The sequence below is a fragment of the Branchiostoma floridae genome, chromosome 10, assembly GCF_000003815.2.
Source record: "Branchiostoma floridae strain S238N-H82 chromosome 10, Bfl_VNyyK, whole genome shotgun sequence".
Lineage (NCBI taxonomy): Eukaryota > Metazoa > Chordata > Leptocardii > Amphioxiformes > Branchiostomatidae > Branchiostoma > Branchiostoma floridae.
Genome location: NC_049988.1, coordinates 10,121,699 through 10,139,204, shown reverse-complemented (window position 1 = coordinate 10,139,204; position 17,506 = coordinate 10,121,699). Strand labels below are relative to the sequence as shown.

The 17,506-nt window shown below is 39.1% G+C and overlaps 1 protein-coding gene across 1 annotated transcript; it reads left to right on the top strand.

Moving 5' to 3' along the window:
* The first annotated feature begins 5,254 nt into the window (after window positions 1-5,254).
* LOC118424349 lies at window positions 5,255-15,816 on the top strand. Its single transcript, XM_035832897.1, has 19 exons — window positions 5,255-6,277; window positions 6,780-7,076; window positions 7,222-7,344; window positions 7,746-7,852; window positions 8,286-8,359; window positions 8,963-9,099; window positions 9,585-9,731; window positions 10,168-10,368; window positions 10,673-10,873; window positions 12,230-12,319; window positions 12,521-12,721; window positions 12,851-13,045; window positions 13,184-13,303; window positions 13,428-13,544; window positions 13,892-14,008; window positions 14,248-14,364; window positions 14,759-14,875; window positions 15,289-15,371; window positions 15,802-15,816. The coding sequence occupies exons 1-19, from the start codon at window positions 6,172-6,174 to the stop codon at window positions 15,814-15,816; spliced, it is 2,565 nt and encodes an 854-aa protein (XP_035688790.1). The 5' UTR covers window positions 5,255-6,171.
* The last annotated feature ends 1,690 nt before the right edge of the window (window positions 15,817-17,506 follow it).

Genomic DNA, 17,506 nt, shown 5'->3' with positions numbered 1-17,506 from the left:
CGCTTACGGCAGTGCTATTGTGAACAAAGAAGTTAAAAAGAACCTCCTTTTTAACCTCCCTGGTGTGATCAACTGTTACTGATCCAACCATATCTAACCTTTGGATTCATATAGATGTACGTATCACGTCTTGATAAGTATTTTATTCGTTGAAAGATCGGCTGTACTGTATGTTCAATTTGTGCGTCTTAACCATGACACATCGTAATACCGTAAAATCTACGTACACGTAGTGCTTATACAAGGTGGTAGGCAGGGGCAAGACAGATCAGAACAGTGGTTTTGGTTAACGCGAAAATTGTTAACTTTAAACCACCGCGGATATTTCTGCATTTACAATTGCTGTTTAAGTGCTGTGTACATTACCTGTCAGGTAATCATATTGTGATAGATCTATTTCAATACGATATTCACGATTTAACATAATCTTGAAATAAAAAGACCTGATGATGATGACAGAACAGGGAAGACTACCCAAATAAAAAAACTTTCTACTTACGATTTAAACCACCTGTATTGACCTATCAGTTAGTAAGTAGTGTTTAGATGCCATGTTTCCTTTATTTTTATACAGTAGCATATCTATCAACGATTGAAATATCGTAGTGTTGTACAATAGGATGTAGAAGCCGCTGCACAACCCTGTAAAAGTCTTTCCCTTGTGTGAGTACCGAGTATGAGTCCAGTCACCAAACTATTGATGTTGCAAACGACATGATATGGCTGTTGATAGAGTTGTGAAATGAAACACTACCCGAAGTTTGGATAGCGTTTGATGCAACGAGTTACTAGAATTTCGATTCACAAAAAACTTAAGTTGTTGCTAATTTGATCTTATTTAAATAAAAGTATTCGTTATATGTCATGTTGTTATCGTTCATCCACACGGCTGTATTTAGGTGGGTCCTTGATCAGATAAGAGTGTGAGAATAGCTGGGAGGTGTCCGCATTTTAAAGACAAACAACTTACAGCGTATAGAAAGTTAATGAAGTGAAAACAAGCTTACAGTGTGTTGGCTTCCCAACATTTCCTCCTATTTCACATCGTAGGCAAAATAACTGAGGAAGATATTGTCTGAAATGTAATTTTTGATACCCATAATAGCTACAAAATGTTTTGAGGGCATAAAAGAGTTTATGTGTAGATTTATCGGAGAAAGTAGCCCCAGACTGAGTGACAAGATCCAACGAAGTTCCATGCGGGTAGATTTTGTTACGTATCCTTGAACTCACACCACAAACATTATACAAATGTATATTCAGTAAAAGGCTGATTCCTACGTATCGTAAGATCATCAAACCTTTAAACCTGCTGGACATACTCGTACGTACGTTCATCCTAGTAACGTTGCGTTCGTTACTTTTCGTCTGGTGCGCAAATGTTTTTATGGAACATTCAAAGCTCGTCACAAGTTTTTCACATGTGATTATGCTGTCAAGGACGTTGTCTTAAAGCTCTATTGTGTAACATTTTGACTCAAACAATTGAAAATATTACTGAGAACAAATCATTCATGTGAATAACATGTATAATAAGCTCATATACTTGAACCATGTTAACATTATGATTTCATACATCTTTAAAGCTACTGATCGTACACGGTACGTTCTTCCGAGTAACGTGCTTTCGTTACTTTTCGCCTGGTGCGAAAATATTTTATGGAACCTTCGAAGCTCGACTCGTGTTTGTCACATGTGATTATGTTGTCAAGGACATTGTCTTAAGGCTCTATTATGTAACAATTTGGCTCAAACAATTGACTACGTCTGAGAACAAATCATTCATGTGAATAATAGGTATAATCTTATATACGTAAAAGTATTTTAACATTGTAATTTTGTATATTTCGTGATTGTGAACTTTGTATGAACAAACTGCACAAGACTCGCTGAGTTTCTGAAACCATCACAAAATAGACCCTCTTGGTCTAAAATATTGTGCACGGGTAGGCCCCTTGGGTGGGTTAATTAGATAGGTTCACTCAAGGCTAGGCATATAACAGCATATGTCATTAATATCTTGTTTCGATATGCTTAAATTTTGTATGTCATGGTTTACGGTTTAAAATGATAGGAATTCCAGACATATTGTTGCCGATGATTGTGGGTATGAAAATTTGGAACATGTACCTGAAATACTTTTGAGAAGGCCTTCTTTATAGCCTGTTACGACTCTTGATGAGACAATATTCACACAAAATAAACATAAAAAACTAGTACTTCATAGTTTAAATGAATTTGAAAATAGTTTCATTTATTATTCTGTCCTAACATCGATGCCATAAATCTTTTTAAACCACCCGAGGATAAGTTAAAGCTATGCATACTCAATTTGATAACAGGCTGACTGTTCTTTGAATCTTAAACCAATGAGGTTAAAAAAAGAGTGATCTTTAACCTCCTTGCTTAAACCCAACCTAGAAAAATAACCTTAAATCTATGTCATTATAACGTTCCCATGTAAACGGTTTAAATCCGTGTGTTCGGAATAGAATGTGTGTTAGAATATATAATTCGTGCATAATTTCATCAGGCAGTAAACTTGGTTACTGGATAATAAGGCTATTTATTCACAACCAATATCAATCCATTTATTTATTGGATTGGCTGTTTAGCACTCACAGCCAGGGTTGCTCAATTGTGATTTTGCACTTGTATGGGTTGTTATCATAGAATACATAATATCTCTGACCTATAAGTCACTCTTTACTTTAGTGATAACATCGAAAAGTACGCCTCATTATGTTATTACTTGTGCCAGCATGTACCATACACCCTGGCAATACGCACGTCAAAGCTATAATCAGATCTTAGAAGATAATATCATAGCAATTTCATGACGGTATTCGGTATTGTTGTTTTCTAACAGCAGCTCTTCCCCACATACGCATGTCCCTTAAGGTGCGCTCCCACCGCACCTGTGTCAAGCTTGTGTCACTGCGGGGTTCGTTCACTGCGTCACTGTTTTGCTATTTTCTCCGATTTTTTATAATGATTTAGATATTGCGTAATACGTAAAAGTATGACTTAGAAGACGACAAGATACACAAAAAGAACAAAAAATTCGTTCTTTATCTCTGAATTTCGTTGAGTATCTTTCGAACCCCGCAGTGACACAAGCGTGACGTAAGTGCAGTGAGAGTGCACCTTCAGTTATCACACTGTTCCTAACACCACACCTAAGGTTCCTACGTCCATGACCTATAAGTGTTGACAACATGTCGGGGGGACCCAGGGGCTATTGACGGAGATGCTTTTGTTGTTGATAATTAGAGGTGTTGCTTACTTGTGTTATAGGTGTGTCATAGCGCGTACTCTAACAATAGTCGTCGGAATGCTGTTGAGTCGTTTCACGTTGACAGAAACAAAATTAGGATTCACAAAAGATTAATAATAGTCGTGCATCGAAATGTTTGTATGTGTAGGGACGTATTTGGTTAATTAGTTTGCCGTCTTATCGTCAAATGAAATACAGGGACTTTAACAGGTTAGTAGTTTTAAACGCAGTGAGTACTCAAGTTAGTTTGGTGTCTTTTCGTCAAATGAAATACAGGGATGGTTACAGCTTAGTAGTTTTAAACGTAGTGAGTAGTTTAGTTAGTTTGGTGTCTTTTCGTCAAATGAAATACAGGGATGGTTACAGCTTAGTAGTTTTAAACGTAGTGAGTAGTTTAGTTAGTTTGGTGTCTTTTCGTCAAATGAAATACAGGGAGCCTTACAGCTTAGTAGTTTTAAACGTAGTGAGTACTTTAGTTAGTTGGCGTCTTTTCGTCAAATGAAATACAGGGACTGTTACAGGTTAGTAGATTTAAACGTTGTGAGTACTTTAGTTTGGCGTCTCTTCGTCAAATGAAATGCAGGGATTGTTACAGCTTAGTAGTTTTAACGTAGTGAGTATTCTAATTAGCTTGGCGTCTCTTCGTCCAATGAAATTCAGGGATCGTTACAGCTTAGTAGTTTTAAACGTAGTGAGTACTTTAGTTAGTTAATTTGGCGTCTTTTAGTCAAATGAAATGCAGTGATCATTACAGCTTAGTAGTTTTAAACGTTGTGTGGTTTACTCTGACGGCAACAACATAGAAACTCCAAAAGTATAGTACGTAAGTTGTTGTGCTTTAAGCACTATTTATTAAAAACACATTGTGTAGGATTAAAAAAGTATTGCGTGCTTATACACATTTACATAGTCAAAGTTTGAATTAAATTAAAGGCATGAAGTTCGAACGCATGTCAGCTATTGTTGATGTGTGTTCATCTGTTCTACAATCATTTCCCTTGAACACACATATAATCGAATTTGGCGTCAAGTTTTAACTTCATAGGGACTAACCCAGTACTTAATGTATTCACCGTTTTCCCCTGCAGGTGCATTAGAGAATGAACATTGTTCGAACGTCAACAACTAAGGCATCGTGAGTACAATGCAGATGCTGAAGTATTACAGAAATTATAGAAATGAAAGTACCAAATAATATTGCATTGTGTCGGTTTGAGGCATTGTGTCGTTTGTTTGTATCATTGTTAGTACATCCTAAAATGCCTAGAGTGATATCTTTCTGTCTACATATTTATCTGTGCAATTTCACCGCCATTTCAATGTTCTCATTTACAGGACTTTGGTGATTAGAATAAACCACATAGTTGTTGTTGATAATGTATCTAATCTTCATGATTCATGCTTCGTTTTACCAATGCCATTAATAACAATTCATGATAGATACTTTATTCCCATATGTATATGGTATGTATATACATTTGTAAAGCCTCTTTGACATGTCAGTTGTTTTATGTTGTGATGTGCATTTTGATGTGATATTGTCTATTTACATGATAAAACCCATGCCATTTTTGTGACACATCTTCAGTGACACTTGTACATTTTCCATACATCAACTAAAAATATCTACAATCTCAAACATTTTCACGTCAATACCATTTTCACGTTAACCATTTTCTGTGGGGCTTGATAACAGTGATTCATTTTCATGCATTTACTTAATTTTTTTATGTCAGTGTAGCAGTCTTTTGTATCATTATGTAGAATGGTGTCTATTTAACGTACGAATGATATGTTTCGTTTTATCGATATGTCCATTCTATGTGTCATGCTTGGGTATTTACCTTTGACTTGTATCAAAGTACGGCCTTTTCATAACTTTGTGTTTTGTTAATGTTTTGCAACATTTCATATTGAGTGAATGAAAGAACTTTGCTTGACAACCGTACATGGTAAAATTTATTGCAACAATCTATTAACAACCATACAACCTGGCTAATGTATCCTACACAGAACTGTAAAATATTATAGATAATAGTATATGTTTTACATGATGTGTGGTTTCAGATGATGTCTTCCACTGCAAGAAGCAAATGCTATGAAGACTTATTGTTCATATCTTCAAGATTCATCTACACACAACGCATCTGTCACATCACATTTTCTTTTCTTTTCCTAAAAAACAAAACAACGCTTCTGCATTGTATACATATACCCTGTTGCGCTTGCAGAATTTCCGCATTCCAGCGCTTGTGGCTTAGCTGAAATAGACAATCGCTGTGCAAGACCTTAGGCATAGAAGTAATAGTCTGCTATTGTGTACGGGCTCGTAGATAGAGGGCGAACCAACTGAAATGATGTTCGGCAGTCGTCTCTATCAGATTAAATAGGCTAGAGAAAATGGCTAAATAGGTGGTGAATAATTTGCCCTAGAGTTGCGCATTTGAGCTGTAGGTACTGGTACGGCGGTCCCGTGGTCTGTCCTGAATGGTACTGTCTGTTTTATTATTATATTTGGGTGCTTTGTTTTTCACATATAGTGGTTGATAGTAGTCAAATGCTAGTTTTCAACGCTGTAATAGAATTATGTATTTGCTATGAATTTGCGTCTCAATGGGTAGCGGAATGCAATTTGATTCTTTAGTATAGTATAGGATAAGTAGGCACAATGTAGTATCAGTTTGCACGATATCAAGGTGTTGTAGGAAAAATAACAGGGTGTCATAAGATTTCAAATGTATCAAATGGTAAATGTGATGGTACTGCATCGAAGAAAATACATATACACTACGAATGTTAAAGGAGGGACAATGTTTAATAGTCCCTTTTGCGACCACGTAAGTGTACAGAGTTTTAATTTGACTTAATGCAATGACATTTCTCTACATAATTTCATGATTTGTATAGAAGCAACGACTGGTCCACCCACGGAGGCCCAGACAACAACGCCTGCTGCTTCAACCTTGCGGGCTCCCACTCAGACGGTAGAGGCTACTGCAGGTACAGAAAAGTGTCCCTTCAATAGTGCCTTCCACTATTTAGTATTATTGTATTGACCTGTATAGATCAGAATTTGTGTAACACTTCATTTTAGAAAAAAAGCGTCATACGATGCATGGCCAGCTTGATGGGTGATGCAATAAGTTTATTCTACAATATTCAGGAATTTGAATAGTGTTTGTTCTAAAGTACAGAACGAAACAGAGCAGCTTTACATCAACACTGTAGTGTAGTAGCCTCCATAGCAGGCTCTCTAGGGCCTTTTTTGGCTCATAATAATACACTTTTGCTGGCCATTTCTTTTTGTACTAGGTCGCTGATTGCTGGCCTTTTCTGACTGCCGGCAGCAAAAGTGTATTATGAGAAAAAAAGGCCCTAGAGAGCCTGCTATGGAGGCTAGCAGTGTAGCGTTTTTCACTGTACATAATTAAAAGCGTAAGTATTATAGAAAAATACGGTCACTATTAAAAGGAAATTTAACTTATGAACTTGACAATTGCAGCCCCCAATACAACAGTTGGTATCACTACAATTGACACGACTATCGCCCCGACAATCACAACTTCTGCCGTAACAACCATGGTTACCACTACCGCGCCAACCACTACCACCACTACAACGACGGTTGCAACGACTGTTTCAACAACCACTGAAGGAGGAACTACACCAACTCCCCATCCTTGCGACAGCGGCCAACACAACTGTAGCGTGAACGAAGACTGTGTCCCACGCGGAAATTCAAATAGATACACCTGTGAGTGTAGTCATGGCTATGAGTTCAACGGCACAGCATGTGAAGGTATGTTCCCTTGTAATTTACAGCTCTACAATGGCTTAAGTATTTATTGAGTACTTCATAGGTTAAACTTTTCCCAGGTGGAATCCTTCTATAATTTAATACGTTGTCTTCATTAACCTTGCTCTAAAATTGTGATGTTGTGTAGAGAACGAATGTGTGATGGGAAACCACACTTGCCACGCAAATGCTGACTGTGACAACCGGCCAGGGAGAAATCACAACTGTACTTGTAGGCCAAACTTTCATGGGGATGGCCGTGAATGCAACAGTAAGTTTAATGTTGTGACTAATCTGTTTTAATTCAGTAGAACTATGCTTCAATGAATATCTGTATCTGTATCTATATAGCCGGTATAACCACCGTTCGGCGTAACACACCAGCTTCGTATTATATATCGATATTAATCAAATGATAAAATACATCCATAGACATTTTAACACCCCCCTAGATACATATACATCGTACATTTGTCACTAGACTGCTGAGTGTTGTACGTTATACAGCACATATATGCATGTACATCCACGACTGTAATACGTTGATGGCTATGGTACCGACAGTTAAGACCATCCGTTGCTTTTCTTGAATTAGTTCATGTTAAGTTCGTTATATACAACAAAATACATGTAATGCATTTTTTGGAACATGTGCATTTGATATTTTTACAGGATTGGTTCTCGTTTACATCTCAATTGTGATAATAAACCCCGAGTATGCTGATGTACACACAAATCCGGCCAGGGAGGCAGCTCTATTACGGTACATCCTACGATTGGTAAGTGATAAAAGGGCTTTCAATTTCACCTCTGTACCCGTGTAAGCTGTCAGTACGTTTGGGTGCTAATGTGTTGTAAATGAACAAATATGCTCTGAATGTAAATACTGAGCTCTCTGAAAGTTGCATTGTGGTTCGAACTCAGTCATACTATAGCTATAGCTTTTGTTATTTCCATATTTCGGGTGCTATATACATATATCCTCCGTTACTCAGTCTTTCACAGAGGTTTTAGCTTTTCTTTGCTCTAAACGTTCCAATGGCCTTGAAATTGAGTGTATCCCAAGTATATCTACAGTCAGACTTTTGTCCTCTTAGCACTGTTCAAACACCATATATCGTTGAGGTATACTTTTAAGTATAAAATAAATGCACATTTAGTGACTGCATAATCAGTTCTAACAAAGGTTACACCGCCATGATTATTTTACAGTTGTGGAATCTCTTCAGTTTTATCACCCGAGGCGCTACAAACATACTCGTCAGCATCAACATAGTATACGTGCGGTAAGTATCCATTCTTCTTCTTTCATTCTTACATCATGGCAATCGCCTATTATAGCTCCCTATATGGCAATTCCACAGGTAGAACGACTTTAGTTAAAGTAATAATCCTCCTAGAAGTTCAATATCTAGCTGCATGCCAGCAATTCCCGGCAAAACCATGTATTTCTACGCTGTGTGACACGTGCTGAGCCCGCATATATACGGGTGGCACATATATGATGCCTGTATGTGGGTCCAGATATAACGTCTATGTTTTTGTAATTCTGTAATGAGTGTGCTTTTTTTGTAAAGACATTTCAAGAAACGTGACAAGAGTTGCAAGTAGCTGTTCTCTACCTACATTGCTTACGTTTCGATGTCTCTCAGACACCTCGTCAGAGCTTCTAACTGGAGTTCTGCTTCTCACCGCTATATGTAGCTTTTGTGGTGAGAAAACAATCCCAAATGTGACTTTCTTATCCAGATCGCCAGAACTCCAGTTAGAGGTTCTGACGAAGGTGTCTGAGAGATATCGAAACGTAAGCAGTGTAAGTACCTGCTGGTTGTGTGAAAAAAAATTCTCCTATATCCAACGTCTGAAACATTTTCACATGTGTATTGCAGAGAGGGAAGCGTGGTCGTCGGTGTAGAGTTCAATGTCACAGAACCGGACGTGCCTATGCTGAAAGACATGGTCATGAACATGACTGAACTCGGGAACTTAACTCTCGACGCCAATCGAACTCTTGTTGGAGACAATGGTTCGTCAGTGGTTTTATCATATTCGCAGTTTTTTTGTAGGAGTTTATGTGTAAGCGACCAGTACTCTGTATTTCTCTACAAATGTCATCATATCGTTATGCAATGAGTTACAAATACATAATAACTGTAACGTTATAGTTAATCTGTGTTCTCCATTTAACAAAAATAGCCCCCCACCCCCACCCCCCGAATTTTCGACCGAACTACTCGGTCCTCTTCAGGTATCTGGCCCAATTGTGACTGTGACATGTGACTCTATGCACGTGTGACAAGTTTGACATCAACAAGCCGTCAGAGGTTATTGGAAGCCTTGTTCCCTCACATCACGATTATGCAACATTACATGCAACGACAGTATATATATTCTGACTTAGGGAGAAGAGATGCTGCCACAGTGAGCGTAGTTCAGTGCCAAGAAGTGGTCAATGGCCTTGCACTGAGCAAATTCGTTAAAAAAATATTGTCCTACCATTTCTTTCCATAGAAAGTGCCATCGACGTCGCCCCTGAGGAGTGCTTGGACGGCACACACAACTGTTCTGAAAACGCTACATGTCAGGAAACATATGAGGGGTTCACCTGTACATGTATGGACGACTTCCTCGGCAACGGAACGCATTGTGAACCCAATCGTAAGTGAAGAACGCCTTTTTTTACCAGTACTGGTTTAAATCATTATCCCAGCAAACAGTCACAAACGCATTTGCTATAGATGGCACAGATATTCATGTAATTGTCTGGGCATACAATGATACTTTATTGCAAATTCATGCCCGAGGGCTAATTGCAGGTAACTGGAAAGGAGAAAAACCCACAAATAGTGTAGAACAGTATAGAATATGTCTACTCTATTCTAAAAGCTTACTCTAAGCTGTAACTTGTTATACATGACGAAGGAAGGAAGGGTGATTCTTTATGTAAGTCATAATGACGTTGTGCTAATGAGGAAATTTCACTCCGATAAATGTTTGTCCTCTTAAAGATTTCTCATGCAGTAGCATTGTCGAAAATAGTTACAAATTATAGCAGTAATTCGCTGCAGCCTGACATTTATATCCCAACTTGCAGCATGCCCAGGTTTAGATGGCTATGTGCCCTTCGGGGACAACTGTTATCTGTTCGGCAACACCACGACTGACTACCCGGGCGCCGAGCAGGACTGTAGAGACAACAGCGGTCGTCTGGCCAGGGTCTTTGACAGCGAAACTCACCTATTCTTCGTCGACTACATTGAAACCTACACAGATCAAGCAACGAGTTATTGGATAGGTAAGAATCATGCAGTCAATCAATCAATCAAATCAACGTAACTATGATGTACAAGCCAATAGGGGACATGCATATTTCTGAAGAAGTGAAAGAAACATTCTAATGGATTATTTTGACTTGGAAAGTGTCTACATATGACATGTTGAGATGTATTTTTTTAAAGTATGAGCTTAGAACAGATCGTCGATGATCGATCATATAATTTGGCACATTATGATAATATGGAGGAATGAAAGAAAACATAAATTACTTAAAATGCAGCAGTTATGAGTTGGTGACACCACATGATTGGCATATTCTGCAGGTCTAGATGACAGGGTGGTAGAAGGACAATTCAACTACTCGGATGGAACTGCCTTAGGATCTTTCAACCGCTGGTCGAATCTAACCCTGCATAACCAGGACGACAGGGACTGTGTGCTGATGGCCAAGGGACTGACTCAACCCTGGGACTGGGTTCCTCAGAGGTGCTCCGATCCAGACTACCGGTACATCTGCGAATATGGTAAGATCATTGAAATCCTTTCTATACCAATGACTTATTCGGTCTTTCAAAATGTTATACGAATTGAGCGATATAAGATGTTTATCTGTGCGAAACAAGCAAACTTTGACACTTCAGACAATGTATTTGTCATAAAATTGTTCTTTAAAACTAGAAAGGCCGACATTTGCTTGAGAGCAAATACAGCATATTTCAGCCATCTCCCTCATGCAACAATAGGCCTTGAGGTCGTTGACCCCTTTGGCCATTCAAAAATGACCAAAAAACCCCCAAATATATCATTTTAAAGTGGTCCATGCCAAAAAATATACATGGGTCATTTGAATAAATATCTAGAGCACCCCTTTACCAATTTACGGGTCATTAGGTTGTAAATCGAGGGAACAGGAGCCAAAAATGTCAAAATTTTGTCAAAAAATGGCCATAAAATCGCAAAATTAAGCATTTGTTGTACCGTATGGGAAAACTTTTATTTAATTTATGTGCACATAATTGAAGGGCACTTTTATACCAAATTTCAGATCATTTGGTTGTAAAACGAGGCTACAGGAGCCAAAAATGTCCTTTTTTGGTCAAAAAATGGCCAAAAATCGCAAAATTAAGTATTTTGTTGTACCGTATGGGAAAACTTTTATTGAATTTATGTGCACATAATTGAAGGGCACTTTTATACCAAATTTCAGATCATTTGGTTGTAAAACGAGGCTACAGGAGACAAAAATGTCCTTTTTTGGTAAAAAAATCGCAAAATTAAGCATTTTGTTGTACCGTATGGGAAAACTTTTATTGAATTTATGTGCACATAATTGCAGAGCACTTTTATACCAAATTTCAGATCATTCGGTTGTAAAACGAGGCTACAGGGGCCAAAAATGTCCTTTTTTGGTCAAAAAATGGCCAAAAATCGCAAAATTAAGCATTTTGTTGTACCGTATGCCAAAACTGTTATTGAATCTAGGTGAGCATATGATCAAGGCACCTCTGTATCAAATTTCATGTCATTCGGCTGTAGTACCAGGGTACAGGAGCCCGAAATATACATAAAAATTGACAATAACCTCAATAAAATCATTTTAAAGGCAGATATGAAAAAAATGAAAAAAACACCTGAGGGTATTGGCTTACTCTACCTTTGTGCCAAATTTCAAGTCAATCAGTTAAAAAATGGCGGAGTTGATTCGATTTGAAGATTTGACAGGAGAAAGAAAGAAAGAAAGAAACATTACGAATACAATATATTTCACCATACCTATGGTATGGCTGAAATATAAATACCTCAAAAGCGTTTGTAACAAGAAAATTATAGCATATTTGAAGGTGCTAATTATACTCCATTTGTTTCTACATCTGTTGCAGTGCCAACCACAACTACGGCAGCACCAACCACAGTCGCAACGAATGCTACAACCGTAATCACAGTGCCATCCTCAACGGCGACACCATTCAGTGAGTAGCCTCAATAGTATAGCTCAATACTGTTTCGTTACTCTGCATAGGGTACGACTAGATACAAGAACTGTACAAGTTTTTACATTTAACAGATGATATAAAATGGTAGTTGAACGTTAACCATCGTTGCTGATGATAACAAATCCCAAGACACCAGCCATTTATAAAAGTTCTACATCTTAATCTTTTTCCTTTCAGCATGTCCCGGCCTGTCAGCCTATGTGCCGTTCAACAGAAGCTGTTACCTCTTCAGCAACATTTCAACAGACTACGCGGGTGCGGAGAATCTTTGTTCCCAATATGACGGACGTCTGATCCGAGTCATGAACAACGAGACTCACCAGTTCCTTCTGAACCACATCCTGACGTACATCAACCAGTCAGTCAGTTTCTGGATAGGTATGCAAGATACTCTCATTATTGGAAAACATTTTTCAGATGAACTGTGTAACCATGCAAGGTTAGAGAGTAGGAGCTGGATTGTAGTAAATATGGGATATGTATAAAATAATGTTTTCTTGCCAACAGGCTTAGAGGACATCATGGCCGAGGGAGTGTTTGTGTACTCAGACGGAAGTCCCCTAGGATCATTCCACCGCTTCCCTGCAGACTTTGCTAACGAGGCTGGCCAGGACTGCGTCCTGATGGCTACTGGCTTGACACCACGTTGGGACTGGTGGACTGACGACTGCTTAGACGATCATCGATTTATCTGTGAATACAGTAAGCTCCTCCTACCCAACCTCTTCGAGCTTCCATCATATTTATAGCATGTTGAAATGATTAAAAAAACTTCCTAAAAAACAACAAATTCCTATCAATGGATTATTATTTCTTTGTATTTTCCTTTCACTCTGACAGTTTTTGACCCGTGCCGGAGCTCCCCCTGTGATCCAAAGGCAAACTGCACAAACATAGATGAACTGAACTACTCTTGCGAATGTTTTGATGGTTACCAGGGCGACGGCTTGAACTGTACAGGTTGGTCATTGCTTTTTAAGAAAAATTCAATCTTGAGTTTACTTCTTGTCTGAAATGGTGAACATTCTCACCACTTGTTACGTACTATGATTATACCGTTTTAATCCAAATGTTTTCCTTACAGAGATAGACGAGTGCCTGAGCGATCCTTGCGACATCAATGCAAACTGCACAAACACCAACGGCTCCTTCACGTGCCAATGCATTGTAGGGTACGAAGGGGACGGCTTCAACTGCACAGGTAAGGAGTACATATATGAAAGTCCATATGATTTCGAACAGTAACTTATGCCGATTTTTGCCAGTGTCATGAAACGCATTTGCCATGTATACCCTACAGATGCGGTCACAAACGTTAAGTATTTATATATATATACAGTACAATATGAACCAGTCAGAATTGCACTGAGGAAGGTGACAAACGGTCACCGAAACGTCGTTAGCAAGTAAAGCAAGGGTTGTAGAAATCTCTTTGTACAGAGACGTATCAACCTGAAACTATCAACGCAATAGGATACAGCATGGCCCGTTGCTAACCATCTCCAAGCAACTTAAAAATCTCAATCTCTAATATCTATTTTATCACAGATGAAGACGAGTGTCAGACGAGTCCGTGTCATACAAACGCAAACTGCACCAACACGATCGGTTCCTACATGTGTGCGTGCCAAGTGGGATACGAAGGAGACGGATTCAACTGCACAGGTTAGCAAGATTTGTCATTGTAACAGTTTATATACAATGGTTTTAATAAGTTTTAACTTGTACATGTTGCATTTATTGGTTGCCTTCTTTGTTAACCTTTGCAAATATTTAGATACTTTGTTGGTATTTTCGGTTTTCTTTTCGTAGTTAGTGTGGCTTTATGGTTGCGAAAGAAAGGCCCCCAATGCCCTAAATGCTACCAATGCGTTCATTAACCTGAAAGTTCATTCTCTTTGCAGATATCAACGAGTGTTTGAACACGACTTGCCACGACAATGCGACCTGTGTCAATACGGACGGATCTTACTATTGCCAATGTTTAGTGGGTTATGCCGGAGACGGCCTCAACTGTACAGGTTACTACAGATTTATTCATTGTGCTACCAGTATAGCGCTTGGTCTCAATCTTTATTTTCTCCAAGTAGATTTAGATAGAGAAATTTTGTTCTAAGCGACAATTGAGTCAGTGAAGTCAAGCTTGCCTAAGATTGATGTTTCTGACTTAGGGAGAAGAGATTCTGCTGCAGTGATCGCTATGGGCCGCTCTTCATCTTCATGATGGTAACATCAGGCCCTACGAACCTGATTTAGAAAAAAAATGTAAAAACAAAATGCCTGCGATTGTGAAGGAATTAATAGCATACAAGTAATTTGGGACAAATTGACAAATGAATTTCAACCACAATGACATGCTGAATGGATTGCTTTACTCCACCCTCCAATTTATATCTTTTTACATTTATTTCACAGACATAGACGAATGCGATGTGTATCCTTGCGACGAAAATGCTACCTGCACTAACACCGACGGGTCTTTTACGTGCGAGTGTGTGAGCGGCTATGAGGGGAATGGCTTCAATTGCACAGGTAAGACACACAATCAAAATTCGTTTAATGTAAATCTTCATTAAAACTTTGCTACAAACCAAAAACTCTCAGACGCTCTGCATTCATTTTTAACATCAACAAACCGATTTACAGCACCTTCCATCTGCTCCTCATAGCTTACGTAGCCTATGTGGCCTATTATGTACATATGTGTAATTTAGATTTGTTTGTTGTATCTTTGTGGGTCAGCCGTCATCAGCTTGAATAGACTGCCTAGGCTGGCCCAGTGTAATGACTTGTTGTCATTTTCAATAAATAAATAAGTAAATCTTCGAATTCTTTTCGGGTGGTAGCAGAGGGAATGGATGAATGCAGTGCGGCGCGTAGTAGCATTCGCGGTCGACTCTCCATGTAAAGTATACAGGTCTTTAATATCTAATTTTCTGTTTCAGACGAAGATGAGTGTCTGTATGACCCTTGCCATGCCAACGCGACCTGTACCAACACAGACGGGTCGTACACATGCATGTGCAATGTTGGCTTCCAAGGAGATGGGTCCAATTGTACAGGTTCATATAATTTTTCGTTGTCATTTGGCTAGATCCTTGATACTGTCACATATTGTAGATCCTGCTACCTTTGGGTGTCGTGAATTTTTCCCCTCTTGGAAGTCACCAGTAGATTAGATGTCTGCATTCTGCTGTAGCAACGGAGGAAATATGTAAAACAACGTTAGGTCCTCGAACGTTGACTCTTAGCTACCTTTCTATTCAACAACAGACGCTTGAAAGTGCCTTAGTTTGCACATGGATGGGAGCTTAGAGTCCAATTAGTATTTGCTTCAGCACTTCTGTAGAGATCATGATTTGGTGCACTGTTAAAAGTCCTCGTCATGGTACGAGAGCTTTTAGCTAGCTGCTCAGCACCATTGTATTTGAATCGTTTTTTGACCTATCATGTATCAGCACAACTCCTACTAATGATTTAAGACTACATCTCTGTTATAACGTTCCCCACATTGACATATCGTTTCTTTGCATGCAGACATTAACGAATGTCTTAACAAGACAACTTGCCACGACAACGCAACCTGCACCAACACAATCGGTTCCTTCACGTGTGATTGTGTAGTGGGCTATGATGGAGATGGCATCAACTGCACAGGTTACTATTGAATCATTCACAGCTCCTTTCTTAGCCCTTCTTATGTGTAGGTTTTGTAGAAAAGACGATAAACATGATGTCTTTACCTTCTTAGTCCCCCATGCAATGGGCCAAAGATGTTACATAGACATAAGACACTACTCGTGTTTTACCAAATTGTTCTTGCTTTCCTAAATGGTTGTGGGTATCTCTCAATTTCTTTACATCTGTGGCATGCAAGCCTTAAATAGTAAATTATGTCATGAGAAATTTTCCTTACACAGACATAGATGAATGCCAGAGTTCACCCTGCGACATCTACGCGAACTGCACTAACACGGACGGGTCCTTTATATGCCAATGTTTGGACGGCTACAGCGGGGATGGATTCAATTGCACGGGTAAAAAGTCGATATTAAACTTACTAATCTGCTTCGCAATGAAACCCTCATATTTTTGCTCAAGAATGTTTTCAACAGCAATCTTACCGTTGTGTGGCAGATTATTTTCGTCTAACAGTGGTCTTCACAAATTCCAGTATCTCTTTACATTTATTTCACAGACATAGACGAATGCGATTTGTATCCTTGCGACGACAATGCTACCTGTACCAACACCGACGGGTCTTTTACGTGCGAATGTGTGAGTGGGTATGAGGGGGATGGCTTCAATTGCACGGGTAAGACGTATTATCAAAACCGGCTAAGACGCCTTCGTTTGATATGAATCTTCGTTTCCTTGCTTGTAGCAGAGGGAGTTGGTGTATGATTTTTTGCTCCAAGATCTTTTCAACAGCGCTATCTTACCATTGTGTGGTAGATTATTTTCGTTTAAACTGGACTCTGACTGCACTTGCGGCACCGGTGCGGCACTGCGGGGTTCGTAGATGACTCAACGAATTTCAGAGATAAAGAACGAATTTTCTTTCGTTTTTTTTTTGGTATTCTATTGTCTTCTAAAGTCATACTCTTGTGTATTACGCAATATCTAAATTATTAAAAGTCGCGAAAATAACAAAACAGTGCCGCAGTGAACGAACCCCGCAGTGCCGCACCGGTGCCCCAAGTGCAGTGAGAGTGCACCTTTAACAGTGAAATATATTTTGGTGCGAATTGTTGTCTATTAGCACAACAGTACAATACACACTTCGAAGCTTTGTTTTCATCCCAATAGACATAGATGAGTGCCAGAACGTCACCGACTTATGTCATGCCAATGCGACCTGCACCAACACTGACGGGTCTTACGCATGCATGTGCGAATATGGCTTCGACGGAGACGGTTTCAACTGCACAGGTTCACACCTTTTCCGTTGCGATTTGGCTGGAGCTTGGGTGTAGACTGTAGCTTTATATAGCCGTATATTACTTCATTGAGACTCTGCTACCTTTCGCTGTAGTGAAAGGTTTTGTCCTCTTGGACATGTGGTCATTGCCAGTAGGGTAGATGTCTATCTTTGCCGTAACAATGCTCTTCAATGGCAATGATGCTGGGAAGGGATAGTCAAATCCTATCTTGTTAGTTCCT

What these genes read in the sequence shown, in the direction of transcription:
- LOC118424349 (XM_035832897.1), top strand. Translation starts at nt 6,172, where the DNA reads ATGATTTGTATAGAAGCAACGACTGGTCCACCCACGGAGGCCCAGACA. An exon ending in AACTCTTGTTGGAGACAATG is followed by an intron (nt 9,100 to 9,584) that starts GTTCGTCAGTGG and finishes TTCTTTCCATAG; the next exon opens with AAAGTGCCATCGACGTCGCC. An exon ending in GGACGGCTTCAACTGCACAG is followed by an intron (nt 13,545 to 13,891) that starts GTAAGGAGTACA and finishes ATTTTATCACAG; the next exon opens with ATGAAGACGAGTGTCAGACG.